Raw genomic sequence first — 15070 nt, 5'->3', positions numbered from 1 at the left:
TTTCATGTTTTAAGACAGCCCCAGGTCAGTCCCTTCCCCACCTGTCTTGTCAGCCTCATTTTTGCCCACTTCAGTTTAATCCTGTGTATTAAAATTGTTCTCTCAGTAACTAGACAGCAGCTTATGCTTGAGTAAGCAATGGAGTCCAGGACTCTCGAGCCTGGGTGGTCCGTATCCCTATGTCCTGATTGTCCACCACACCACCAGAACGAGCACAGAGCTGTGGGCTGATGTCAAACCGTAAACGACTCCTGAGAATTTACCTGTCACCTCCAGGCCAAACACAGTCTCAGCAGATCCTGGTGCAGTGTCAGCAAAAGCCAGCACAACATAAAAGGAAGGGTGTCGCTTATCAAAACAGCACCTTTCCTGCTCCACACCATCAATGCTCAGCAAAGGCTTGCTTACGTCAGCGTCTTCCCATTTTGAAAAAGTGACAACAGTTTTGAATGTACAGAACTTTTATGGAGGAACTGTGCAGTTTGCTGGAAACACAAAAACCAAATACACAGTAGTAAAACTTGAAATACATCCGGGAGACCCCCCAAACAACCTAGGAACACCCAAGAAGATGGGTACAGCCAAGCAAGGAACTGTGAGAGAATGCACTGCCTCTGCCCTTGTGGATCAGCAATTCTCGGCCCCCGCAGATTCTGTCCTCCCCTAGTCTACTCTGTCTCGATACTGATACTTTCTGCTGCTTTTCCATGCTCCCCTCTCCCCGTCTGTTGGCAAATTATGGTTATGCTCTTGCTTGCATTCCAGTATATTTCCAAGGGAGATCATTATTCTGATACAAATGCATAAAAAACGTTCTTGGCAGGTCTTTAACCTGTGTAATTTCTCCCAAAGCCAGTAATGTAAGTGTCACTAAATCATGACTCCAAAAGCATTCTTCCTAATTCTCTGCATCAAGTGAAGACTAAGCTTGTCTTATGTGAGTTTCCAGGCTTTGGTTGTTTGTTTGTTTGTTTTCTCTTTTCCCTTCTGTACATTTCCTCTCTTACAGTAGCTCTCCTTTTAGTTCTTTCTCTCTCTCTCTCTCTCTCTCTCTCTCTCTCTCTCTTTCTTTCTTTCTTTTTTTCTTTCTCTTATTTTTTCGCTTGTCATTTTTGGCCTGATGTTTTGAGTTGAAACTAGTTCTCAGAGGTGACCTCAAATATGCAGCAATCCCCCAACTTACAGATGTGCACCAACATCTGTGGCTTAGTACTTTCTTTTTAAGAAGGACAATTGGACACTTTCTTATTATATTGCAATAGTCTCTTGCTATACATTATCTGAAAAATACAGCAAAATATAACAAAGAGGCAAATCATCTCTCTGTGGCTGTTAAAAAGTTTTGGACAGTTGATATTTTATGAATAATTTATACACACATGAACACACACATATAGATGCACAGAGAGAGAGAGAGAGAGAGAGAGAGAGAGAGAGAGAGAGAGAAGAGAGGATTCATTACATAGCGACAACTAGCTGCTCTTCTGGCACCAAGATTCACCCTGCCTGGATTCCCTGGAGAAATTTTAATTTTAATTCTTTGGGGTCTATTATTTCAGGGTTCCTGATGCACCTGCTCCTATTTTAAATAATGCATCTCTTTTATAAAGAATTTTTATTTAGCAAACGTATTTACATATTAATGCAGAAAATATTATGGCCCACTCTTTTCTTTTTCCTTCCATCTTCTTTTATTGTGTTCAGAGGTGTTGTTTGCTTAGGTTGGCTGATTAGTTGGGTTTTCTTTTTAATATTTGGTTAGTGTCCTCCCTTAAAGCTTTTCCTCATATGGGGTATGCAGGCAGGACAGTCGCTAAGTCTCTACACATCTGCAAATACTTCTCTCTTTCACTCGTGCATGAGAAGTTCTTACAGGTACAGGATTCTTGGCCACGATCTGTCCACTGGGTGGGGCTTAGTGCTGTGGCTGCTGCTTCCTTGCCAATTACAAACGAGTTCCTTTCTGGGTCACTTTATTCCTTCCTTTGGCCAGAGCTGTACAAGAATTTCAATTCTTGGTGTCAAGTTGTTTTGCCAAAGGATCTAGGTATTTCTCCCCTACCAAATGTGTCTCTGCTTTCAGGTGTGTTTTCAGGTTTCTTTAGATGTATGTCTTTCTTAGAGTGAACAGGTTTTTTTTTTTTTCCACTTTTCTTCAGACTTACTTTGTTTGCTTCTTTCTCCTTCCAATGCATTGATTAGCTGAATACTCCCCCTACCCATTAGATTATCCTCCTTCTGTTTGTGTGTGTATGTGTGTGTACATGTGTGCATATATATGGATGTATGTGCAATAACATACACATTTGTATATGTGCGTGCACATCTATGCTTTGGATTGCTTTTAACACTTGGTCCATGGCTGTAGTGTACTTTGTTTCCTCATCTAAGTTAGTGCTGAACTCCTAGTTTCCACCCCAACCACATCTCTCTATCTTGGAGAACTCACACTACTGTCTGATACCAGCTTCTAGCTTCTGAATCACCATTGGGTGCCCACTGTGTTTGTGTCAGTCACATTTCCATCCCTCTGGTGAACACCTAAGATAGCCAATTTATAAAGACCAGAATTTTATTTGGACTCACAGTGTTGCAAAATGCAGGCCATGGTCGGGTGGTTCTATTGTTTAGATACTTAAGGCAGATCAAGACTACTCTGCTGTTGGATGGGCATTAAAAACAAAAAGGGAGGCTGTCCTCCATTCCCTTCAAGGGACATCACCAAGATCACTAGACCACACCTCCTCATGCCTAGACAGTAACACATGAGGCTCGGGGGCGACATTCAACACTCAAGCCATGACATGCTCAAACATCCACACCTTTTTTTGTTGGATCCATTTAAATGTGTGGATACTTCTCTTTATCAGAATGATGGTGGCCTTTTCCTTTCATGTGGAGAAAGGTAAAGACTGAAAGGACTTTCTGGTCCTCCATTGGGACAAATGGAGAATTGCTTTCCACCAGTTCCTTCCTCTCAGGCCCAGGCCTGGGGGGAGGGGCTGCTTCAATGCCTGCCTTGCCCCTTGGAGAACAAGCATCTCTGGGTCATTTGAGTGAGATAATAGACACCCCTCACGTGCCTTTGCTCCTCAGAATTTAACTCTTCTGCTGTGGGAATGGTTTCCTGAGAAATACTGTTTAAAACATCAACCTTTCACCCAACCTATTAACAACCAAGTTAATAATGTGCTTTGAGATTATTTAAAACTATGGACTCAGTTCTGCTTACACACTCTGTAGGCAACCCGTTCACAGTTAACTGACATCTAAGAAAAACACTGTAATCAGCCCTCCTCTACTGTGGACTTCAATGTAATTAACTCCTACAAGCTCAGCTGAAGGCACAGCCTAGGTTGTATTATGTCCATTGCTTTTCTCCTGTGACCCATTCACGGCCCTGACTCAGCTTGTATATGTGAGAGAGATGTGGTGACCAGGACTAAACCACTCACTGGAAGAAATGAGACACTGAAAGCAATGCCCCTCCACACAAAATATATTGGGAGCCACAGGTGGGTATAGGGTGATAAGACCTGAGTGTGGCTTTGTGTGCTATCCTGAGTCAGACAGAAAACCACTCCCCACCATGAAGCTCCTGTAAAAGGAAGATTAAAGCAAACGCTTCTTATTCCTCTTGTTACCACGTTTCCTGTGCTGTTCATTGTATGAAGAGGATGGCTTTCATTCAGGACTGCCATTGCTTCAGGTTTTCTTAGACTAGACTCTCTTCGATTAGAACAGATTGAAACACTGCTGAATAAATCAGACCCACTCTAAGGCAAACAACACCTCAAATAAGCCTTTCTTCTTTCATGTTGCATCACCACATGCTAGTTTGGTTGCCCCACTAACCTGCACTGCTTGCCTTGGGAGACTCAAATAAAACCTAGCTCAGGAAAAAAAAAATGGCTCTGTAGGTGGAGCTATGCAGACTCAATATACCCAGAGGCCTGAGGCCTGACTCACCAGGAGCAAGCTGAGCATCATTAGCCTTGCCCTCATGTTTTATTTCATTATTTCGGGTTTTTTGTTTGTTTGTTTGTTTGCTGCTGTTGTTCTCGTATGTCCTGATTTACAAGAAGAGATTGCTAGAGTTGCTTCCTTCTATGGCATTCTCATTTGGTTATCAAATCTCAGGATCTTGATGATTCCATATGATACTTCATGAAGCAGGGGCAAAGGTCACTGGCTTTCCAGAGTATTCTGTGGAGCCCCTGGGTTCTATACAATAGAATACATAAAAGAGTCAAAGAGATGTTAAGCTTCAGATTTTAGGGTCAAGAGAGCTAGCTCTGTTGGTAAAGCACATTCCTTGCAGGCATGAGGCCTGTCTTAGTTCGAGTTTTATTGCTGTGAAGAGACACCATGACCGTGGCAGCTCTTAGAACAGAAAACATTTAACCAGGGCTAGCTTACATTATTAGTCCATTGTCATCATGGTGGGAAGCATGGCAGAGTGAAGGCAGACATGGTGCTGGAGAAGGAGCTGAGGGTTCTACGTCTTGAGCCTCCAGCGGCAGAAGGGGAGACTGTGCCACACTAAGCATAGCTTGAGCCTAGGAGACCTCAAAGCCTTCCCCACAGTGGCATACTTCCTCCAACAAGGGCACACTTTCTAATAGTGCCACTCCCTATGGGACAAGCATTTAAACACATGAGTCTATGGGGGCCATACCTATTCATACCAGTGCAAGGACTTAAGTTTGATGTCCAAAACCCACAAACAAAGTCAGACATAATGGCACATGCTTGTAATGCCAGGATTGGTAAGATAGAATTACATTATCTTTGCCCTGAAGCTTGCTGGCCAGCTAGCCTTGTACACTTTGGGAAGTTTCAGTCCAATGAGAAACCACTTAAACATGAGAAAGCAACAGTCAAGTTTATTTTCTGACCTCAACACACGTGTGCACACAAATACACATGTACACATACACAAAATGAACACACATGCACATACACAAATAAAATAAAATTATATTTTATGTAAACAAAGAGTTTGATTGTAGGGCAAGTTTGAGAACCAGACCCATAGTTTATACATTTCCCTAGAGTTCACTATACCCAGCATGACTTCTCTGTCACGCTTAGCATGCTTGCTTTTTTCTTTCATGTTATATTTGGGTGTTTCGTTCTCTCTACCAGTTGGTTTGAGTCAACAGAAACAAGAATAATTTGTAAGCCCTACTCACCTACTCACAAGGTTGAAGGGCATGTCACCATGAAGGATGTGTCTTGAACATGCAGATTCTTTTTGCCCAGTGGCAAGTGAAAGCATGTGTAGTTAACACTCCCTTGACTTCTGTCTACAGTAGAGTGTATTTTCCCACTTCTGTTAAAAAAAAATAGTTGCACTTATAAAGGAAAAGTCCTTTTGTAAAGCATGTCTCTGCACTGGGAAGAGAGCTACCCCTGAAGACAACTTTTGTCATCTGAGGATCTTGTCTCCTCCAGGCACTGTAAGATTCCCCAACCTGACTACATACTTCCTCTGCTCCCCCCATAAATGTATCCTTTGCCCCATGGCTCCAACCCCCTTTTCACTGTCTAGGTTAAGTTGTATAGAGGCTTTAACCATTTGGTCACCTCAAGACAGAAATAGGAGGTTTACCAGGGCTTGTTGGCCAGCCTACCTAGGTCTGTCTCAAAAACAACTCAAAAGACAAGGTAAATCGTGTCTGAAGAATGATGTGCCAAACTGACCTTGAGTTCTCATGTGCACACACAGGGAGACCTGTGCATCCTACATCATATGTGTACACCTCTCTTAAACACACACACTCATACACACACACACACACACACACAGAGAGAGAGAGAGAGAGAGAGAGAGAGAGAGAGAGAGAGAGAGAGAGAGAGAGAGAGAATATACTGGTACATTCTAAATGTTACAATAACATGTTATAATAAGAATATTGGGGCAGGAACATTACATGTCAGAAACAGACGACTTAATACAAGTTTCTTTCAAGTCCATGTACAGAAGTTCTGTAAGTCTAAGTTTATCATAGTGAGTACTATGGCTGAGCTGTTCAGGTTCCCTAACATGAGTAATCACCACATACTGAAGGGGAAATGTGGCTTCATTTAATGGTGGCCTGCCTGTATCTGTAGGTATCAGAGTTTCTGTTTTCATTCATGTGTAAGACTTCTGTTCTTTGTTTTAAATTGCACAAAAGACTACAAGGGGTATAGCTTAAGGTATAGGGCCAAGAATGAAGACAGTATGGGTGACAACTGCTATTTTATTTGTGCTAAATATGTTTTGTTAAGTAAAACTTAAAGTAAGAAAAAGAACTTAAGAGAAAATATTGATCCACTATCTATGAGATATTGCCAAAACATGGAATGTGAAAGGGGAAGCGTAACCAATTTGTATGAATATTTGCTGACCAGGGTGAGGGATGCCATAACAATCTGCACCTGGCAGACAGCACTAGACCCTCAGCAGTATGTGGCAGGCACAGCACGGGGCCAAAGTTGACAAGGGAGAGCTGCTGATGTGGATCAGAAAGAGCCATGCACCTCACAACCTCACAGTGTGGACTTGTCTTCATATCGTATATGAAGCTGCGTGTCACCTGTGCCTTCGTGTAACAGTCACACACCAAGGGGAATGGAGAGGGGGCTCACTGGTTAAGAGCACTTACTGCTGTTCCAGAGGATTCATGTTCAGTTCCCACCACACATGTCCAACAGCTCACAACCACCTGTCACTTCAGCTCCAGGACATCTGGTATCTCTGTCTGGCCTCCACCAACCCCTGTATACACAGAGTACAGGCTCACACTTACACAGACACACACAAATAAACACACACACACACACACACACACAATTGTAAGGAAAAAAGAAGCCTCACATACCAAGGGCAGCAAACAGCAGCCAGAGGCCACCCTCTCCCACTTTCCTTTCTATTAGGGCTTTTTTTTAAGGTGTTTCTGCATCTGTCAATTACACACCCACACTCACTGTCTGCTAGGGGTGAAGGTGCCCCCAGGCTCTGGGGTACTGAGAACTTTGAGAGTCTGGAGTAAACTCACCATAGGCAACCTTAACCTCTACTAACAGAGGCAGAGGGTATCCTCCAGTACCCAGGGGATGTAGAAATTTGGCTGCTGGCCAGCTCCAGACAAGAGAGCACATGGCTGGGTGACTATGCCAAGCACCCTTTTCTGCTGTCAGCTGTTACACCAGCTCCTTGGAGTGTTAGGCTTTTAATCTTTGATCAGTCTCTGCCATAAGGAGGTTTTTCAGGAATGGATGCTTGGATCTCATTTGCATCCTCATTTGCATGCTCATTTGAATCGTCATTTGCATCTTCATTTGCTTCATCAACTCCTCCCAATCACCAAATCCTTTATAAATAATCATTACCCACCACAGATTTTTATCAAGATAGTTTAATGGTGCACTTGGGGCCCATTAAGACCTAAGCCTTCTTATCTGGCTGGCTCTTTTGAAGGTATTTGTGTTTGAGGTCCAGACATATAAACATGCAAAGTCAATGACAATAGACCCATTCCTTTTTAAGATTAAGAAATGTCAGTCTAAACACAGAGAGAAAACAAATGCTATAATACTGCAGTCTCATCCCGGAAGGTAAGATCATACCTGGACCCACCATCACTCAGTCCACACAAAATAAACCTGAGATTATGTGCTTGTGAGACTCTTACCAAAAAGCCTGCATTTTACATTTTTATTTATTTTTATACAGACCACTCGCTCCCTTCAGCAAAACAGGTTTCAAAGCAGAGGAAGTAAATCGTAAGCACTCACAGTAATTTCAGTGATTTCTGTTGACATTATAGAAATCTTTCGAAGTAAGTATAGTCTGTATTTACAAAGGAAGAAACTAGGAGATTAAAAAGCATGGTCTGTAAATGAGAAAACCTGTTGGTCTTTCTGTGCCAAGTGTGACTACTGAATATTTTTAACTGTCTCTCTCTGTGTGCAGATATCTACAGCTTTAAAACAAAGGGGAACTAAATGTGTATTGTGTTATCAAAATGGTTATTGCACATTGCTGAGTTGCATGGCTCTCAAAAAGACAGAATGCCAACTACGTTCATGTTTCTATTCTAGTCATGAAACCCAGAGAACTTCACACATCTCTGAATATCTGTCACTGAAGCACTTGCCTTTTACAAACTGAATAAATAAAGTTTAAAAAGTGTATTTATACCGATTCAAGATGGCAAGTATTTAGATTTCTCTCTTCTTTTGTCTCTGAATATTTTTTCCAGGGTCAACGTCTCTTTGAGAAATTGCTCCAACTGACGTCACAAAATATCGAAATCAAGCTGGTGAGCGATGTGACTGCTGATTCAAAGGTATTAGAAGCCTTGAAGTTAAAGGGTAAGGCCAAGGTTGATGCTACTTACCATGGACATTCTGTTACGATATCTTGAATTTCATACCAAATAATGTCATTTCTCTCTTCAGTACATTCCACTTAATACGTTTCCTAGTGACAAAAAAGAAAGAAGAAAGAAAGAGGAAAAAAAAAGACAGCCCAGTGAAAGCTTCTAAATGAGAGATCTAATTAATCAACGCTTCTGGGATTTGTAAAGTAGCATTTTGTACATTGGTTTATGAGAAATAATCTACTAACCATGAAATGACATTTAGTTAAGAAGGCACACATCTTCTGTACACATCAGTAATTTGATCCGAAGAAAAGAACCACTTCCAGGGAATTTCGTACTAGGTTTCCATTTCTCTCAAGCCCATCCGGTAGAGCCCTGTGTTATGCAATCTTCATTGCGATTGGGTCTGGAGGCCTTTGAAGCACTGTGTTTGCTGACTTTAGGATAATTCCACAAAACAAAACAACAAACACCACCGCTCACCCAGCCACTCCGCAGTGTATCCCCACCTCAGCCATACTTAGCTTCATCCTGGAGTAATTATCTTTTCCTGTTATCATCTCTAATTGGACTCTCAATTCCAAATGTTCTTAAATATTTTATAAAAAATTGTTTACTCGGCATTCCCTATGTAAACTGCTAGTCTGTAGAAAACATTGACATGTGAAAACGGTCAAGCTGCAGAAAGAGAACCAGGTGAAATCCTCAGCGAGTCTTCATGTGTAATTGTGGCAGTGGGGCCCCCGGTGTCTGCTGTTGGAAGAGAGCGTGCATGTTTGCCTGCCATTGTCCCTACATCATTACATGATAATAGTTTCTAAAACTACAACAGATTGACACAAGTGAGCCCAAATGTCATAAAACAAACTGAAATAGGGAAATAGAAGACCCAAGGTTGGATATACACATTAGCCTTGTATAGTCTGCCTTACATTGCTGTAACAAAATATGGAGATAATTAACTTCATAAGGGAAAAGTTCTCCTTTGACTGATTGTTTCGTAGTTGAGTCTGTTGTCACTTGTCCCTGCTGCACTGACCCTTTGGTAAAGTGGGAGCACATGGAGAAGGAGGCTGTTCAGCACAGGGCAGCCACATTATACTAGAAAAACAGGGAGGGACCAAGATGTCAAGCTCCCCTTCAAGGGCATAATGTCAGTGATGGAGCTATCTTCCTCTATCTAGGCCTTTAGGCCACCTAAAGCCTCCACCATCCTTCCATACAACAAAGCTGTTGGCAAAGACTTTTGGCTGTGAACTGAGGTCTAAACCCCATGACAGTCATTGTGCCTTATAGAAAAAGAACTGTCTGAATTTTCAAGCTTATGTACGTCCTATTCATAACAGAAGTTACTATCACAATAAGAAAATAACTAGTTTTCTTCTACATGGCTGAAGCAATAGTCCCTATGTGCCTAGAATTAGGCATAACTGGCTTTTAGCAGGTGTTACATATATGTGTAGTGTCAGTACAAGATATATAATATGTATAGTTTCCATACAAGATAGAAAAACCTTCAGCATCCAAGCACTACTGACCATTACCCCTCAGAAGATACATATTGACTAAAAACCTGCTATACTTTAGAAATGGCTTTTACAAAGTCATTTAAAATTTGTCTTTGAGTATCTTGCTTGAGAAAGAGAGTTAAATTATTTTTAGGGAAAAATTATTTTTTCAGTAAAGTTTTTAAATATTGTGTCCAAAAATACAAAGGTAGACAAAAGAAAAGTATAAAGCTAGCCATAAAAATTGCATTTGCAGGGGTATTACTGAATACAGAAAAGAATTAATTATGCTATGAAAAAAGGAAGATGAGGTTTGCCGATAGGGATAGAGAAAATAGAGATAGATGATAGATAGATAGATAGATAGATAGATAGATAGATAGATAGATAATAGATAGATAGATAGATAGATGATAGATAGATAGATAGATAGATAGATAGATGATAGATAGATAGATAGATAGATAGATGATAGATAGATAGATAGATGATAGATAGATAGATAGATAGATAGATAGATGGATGAATGCGTGGGTGGATGGATGGATGGCTGATGAGTGGATGGGTGAGTGAGTAGATGGTTGGATGATACACAAACAATGTCTTAGTCGGCTCTAATTAAATACAGAGACTGAAAATTTTACAAAGAACAGAAATGGGATCTGAAACTTCAGCCTCAAGGCACTCACAATAGTGTCTAGCAAAGCCTCTTCTCTACGTCTAAGACAGAGCCTTGTATCAGTATCTCCCTGCTGTGCCTTCATATGAAACAAGATAAAGTGGTAGACATGGCACAGCAGTTTCCCAAAGGCCTCACTTCTTATTAGCAACATAAGAGGAAGGTAGATAGATAGATAGATAGATAGATAGATAGATAGATAGATAGATAGATAGATGATAGATAGATGATGGTGATAGATAGATAGACCAATAACAGAGTGATCTTCGGATATTACCATCAGGTTTTAAAATTCAAGTTTCAGGTTTCTTCTTTTCTTTCTTTTTGCTCATATTATCTTCTTAAACAAATTCTAAGACAGAGGAGTTTTGCTATGTTGCCCCGGTTGTCCTTGAGTTCTTGAGCTGGATCTGCCCTCCTGCAAAATCCACTGTACCTTTCTCAATTCTGTTACCCTTTGTTGTGAAGAGAGTACCTGTGTGCTCAACTAGACTCTCCATCACTGTGATAGTGCTCAAACTCTGCATCCTCTGTGTCCTCTGCATCATGTCATCTGTGCCCTTTGAGACTAGGATCTTAGGTGACACACAGGGAGACAGCCTGTGGTTTGGATGAATGCCGTCTGGGACTTCCCTTATTAGCAAGTGAGCTCAGTAGACACAGCCTTTCCTATACTACTGAATAACTGACAGCCACAGGACCCTACAGAACACTGGGGCATCTTCAACAGGAGGCATTTGACCGATGTTTACTCATGATCAAAATTCATTTACTTAAACCAGAAATTTTATTTCATTTCTTTTGTGTTTGTTTTCTGAGACAGAGTCTCAGACTGTAGCCCAAACAGATTTAGAACTCATAGTGTGGCCCAGGCTGGCTTAGAACTCACAGCAGCCATCCAACCTCAGCTTACTAAGTACTAGAATAAGCTACAGGGCCTGGCTTTACATCAAAAATTTAAATGTGAAATAAGATTTAAGTCCTTTTTACCAATAACACCATGTGTAAAAGTTTTCAGTATTGGGGCTGGACAGATGGCTCAGAAATTAGGGGCACTGTCTTCTCTTCCAGAGGTTCTGAGTTCAATTCCCAGACATCACATGGTGGCTCACAACCATCTATAATGTCATCTGATGCCCTCTTCTGGCATGCAGGTGTACATGCAAAGAGAGCACTCATACATTAAATATGTCTTTTTTTTTTAAACCGTTTTCCATATTTATTTTAAAAGTAAAACAGAAGCCAGGCATGGTGGCACATCCTTTTAATCCCAGTACTTGGGAGGCAGAGGCAGGAGGATCACTGTGAGTTTGACACCAGCCTGGTTGACAAAGTAAGTCCAGGACAGTCAGAGCTGCTGTTACACGAAGAAACCCTGTCTTGAAAAACGAATAAAATAATAATGATGATGATGATGATAAATAAATAAATGGAGAGTTTCTGTATTTTTTTTTATCAGATTTCAAAGGCAGTACTCACGTTTGCTTATTTGAATTCAAGGAACTTATACTCATTCATTTACGATAACTCATTTTCATTTTCACATCCATTGGGTGGACTTCACAAAACTTTAAAGAAAAACCTTTATGACTGAGCTTGGAGTCATTCGAACTGTAAAATTGATAGAAGTTGTTATAGTTTCTAACGTGAACATTTTACAGGCGTCTGAGCCACTTACTCCACATGAGTGGGGCATAACCTAAGACGGTGTGACTGTTGAGGGGATGTGTGTGACTCAGGTCCCACGGCGTTATGATTACCCTTACATCTAGCTCTCAGGTAGGCAAGCTTCTCCGTCTTAATACCAGCATTGAGAAGTGCATTTTGGAAAGTTCCCGAGAAGTCTCACATCGCATTATTCCAGCTTACGTCATCTGCAAGCTTGCCAATGGAAAGGGACTTGAAAGCCACAGTGGTCTCCTGCTGAGGAGAAGCTTTATTCCAGCGGCCTTCTACACATATGCAATCCTGGACCTCAAGGATCTGCCATGTCTTCAGCCTGTCCTGACGGTGACCCAGACTGAGGTCAAGATGTCCTACTGCCTGCTGGTGCCATTCTTTGCCAGTCTCTGCTTTCATTTCACGCTCTTATAAGGTGGTGTCACTTGGTAACATGCCACAGAACATAAAACTGGTACTGTTGTTTCATATCTGGCAGTTAGCATTCAAAGGACACTGTCTTCCACTTTTCTTTGCAGCACACTGCAATATTTAATAGGCAGGCACTCCTACACCTGTGTGTGTTGGAAGAGCATGCTCTCACGCTGTCAGTGACCAGCATAACCTTTAGTTACAGGTCTATCTGTGTCATACACATAGACCGTGCTTAAGTGCTGGGCCTGCCATTACTGTGGAGGGCAGTCTTAGTCAATTACTGTTTTTCTGAACCTCAATGTCCTTGTCAATAAAATGGTGAGAATATTAACTTCTCTGAAGGGTATGGGAGTTAAACAAATGATGTTCACTTTGCCCATCTGTGTAATTCGTAGCATGTTACTTTAGTATTTCATGTCTTAGTCTATACTGGAATCATTTCTACCCCTACAACTTACCCTAGCCCCGTGGTCTTCTAGTGAACAGAAAGTCCAGTTCTAATTGTGTGTTACAGGACATCTTCCAGAAGGCCAGAGGTCTCCCTCCCTTTCTGTTTATTCAGTGGCTCCTACTGCATCCAAACTAAAGTCGGAATTATCCAACAGGCCGTACTGGCACCATTCCACATATGTTTCCAGTCTGTATTCTAATAGTCCTTAAGTCAGATTTGCAGCTCAATGTGTTTGAACATCTAGAAGATTGCATTCAACACATATGTTACGGTCATATCAGTCATCGGTAGTATTAAAACGTACACTCCTGAGCCATAGGTTCTTTTTTTTTTTTTTTTTTTTCCTGCTACATAAGTGCTCTGGCAGACGTGGCCTTTGTAATGAAACTGTATTGATTATATATAAATGAATTTTATACATTTCAGCTCTGGAGAAACTTGAATCTGGGGAGACAGTGAGGATAAATGCAATAGCGTATGTAAATGTACAAATGCTAGTTTCCAGAGAGCCCATATTCCCACAGATCTCATGGGCATTACTTTGAGCAAGGAGCCTTGGGATGCTCGCTGAGCTTTGTGAGGTGGGCCTCCTAGTATCCAGATTCCAAAGGCAGCTAGAGACAGGCTCTCCTCTGGTCTGTTGTTCCCATCTTTGTGTAGTACTGTGCTTGGAGCAGGTACCCAAGGAGAGTTTGCATCACACCACAGTGATGAGGTCCCCTACTCCTTGATAAGTATCTCTCTCTACAGTAGACACAATAGAGTTTAATCAGCACTATGATGTACAATGTTCCAAGTCCGATGTTTTCAAGAGTGTGCTGGACAAGACATTTCATGGCAACTTATCTTTTTCTCTTTGTTCCTAAGCCATGTTTAATCCTTTAAAAGAATAAAGATCTAACGCCTTCCCTTTCTCATGCTGAGTCTAGTGAACTCCTCTTCTGTTGGCCATAGCAACAGGTATTCGAAAGAGTATTAAGGCCCTGACATGTCCACACTGAGTCCTTATTTGTCACGCACAACAGCCAGCGAGCCCATCAGATGGAGATCTTCCAGTCCTGCATCACCCATCCCGCATCCCATCTCCGCCTCCTGCCCTCAGCCTCAGAAGAAAGGCATCTTGGGTTCTCTTCCAAGTTTCACTGCTCTACTGCGGCATCTGGCCCCTCTCTCTCTCACGGATGATATTCAGATTTCCCTTGCCATCAGTTAGGCGCTGCCTCTTAAGTGACTCTATGCCCCAAACACACAGTCGCAATCAAGCCAACCAGGGAGGAAGGAAGAATTCAGAATCATCAGCCTAGGTCCACTCTGGCCACTGATCCTTTCTTCTGCACTTTTCTCCATGTTTATATGCTTGTGTGCTTCCCAAGTCATAGTAGAAATTATGAGCCAGGCGTTGGTGGCTGAGCTGGGCGTTGGTGGCTCACGCCTTTAATCTCAGCACTTCGGAGGCAGAGGCAGGCAGATCACTGTGAGTCTGAGGGCAGCCTGGTCTACAGAGTGAGTTCCAGGACGGGCAAGGATACACAGAGAAACCCTGTCTTGAAAAAAAAAAAAAAAAAAAAAAAAGAAAGAAAGAAAAAAGAAAAGAAATTATTTTCTCCTTCTTTGCTTATCTGAATATTTTTCAGCAGCTTGCTGTCATTGTTAGTATTATACCTCGATCAAGAGCACTAACTTCATAGAAGGTGTGTGAGTTGTTATTTTAAGATTTTTTTTCGATTTTTCATGTTTTTACATTTTGAATATATTTGTTTACTAAATATTGGGGTAAAATAATTAATAGGCCAGACATGCTCTCCTATAAATATGCAGACTTAAGGCAATGCTAAGTTACAAATGGAGTCATTTTAAATTTGACTTAAATACAATTAAGTAAATAATACACAGATATGAAATAGGAGTGGAAATAACCTACAATGTGAAGCCAAAAACAGTTCGCATGTGGCTCTAGCTACTT

The 15070-nt window shown here is 41.4% G+C and overlaps 1 protein-coding gene across 3 annotated transcripts in view; it reads left to right on the top strand.

The window, feature by feature from the left end:
* The window catches only part of Pld5 (phospholipase D family member 5), a 327098-nt gene that overhangs the window by 208516 nt on the left and 103512 nt on the right, over positions 1-15070 (top strand). For all 3 annotated transcript variants that reach the window (XM_051147946.1, XM_051147947.1, XM_051147948.1), the window contains one exon: positions 8253-8364. In XM_051147946.1, the coding sequence (XP_051003903.1) occupies positions 8253-8364 (112 nt within the window). The remainder of the gene's footprint in view (positions 1-8252; positions 8365-15070) is intronic.

This window comes from Acomys russatus, chromosome 6 (assembly GCF_903995435.1).
Source record: "Acomys russatus chromosome 6, mAcoRus1.1, whole genome shotgun sequence".
In the NCBI taxonomy this organism is placed as follows: domain Eukaryota; kingdom Metazoa; phylum Chordata; class Mammalia; order Rodentia; family Muridae; genus Acomys; species Acomys russatus.
The sequence above is the reverse complement of the archived record's forward strand: the minus strand, read 5'-3'. Positions and strand labels throughout refer to the sequence as shown.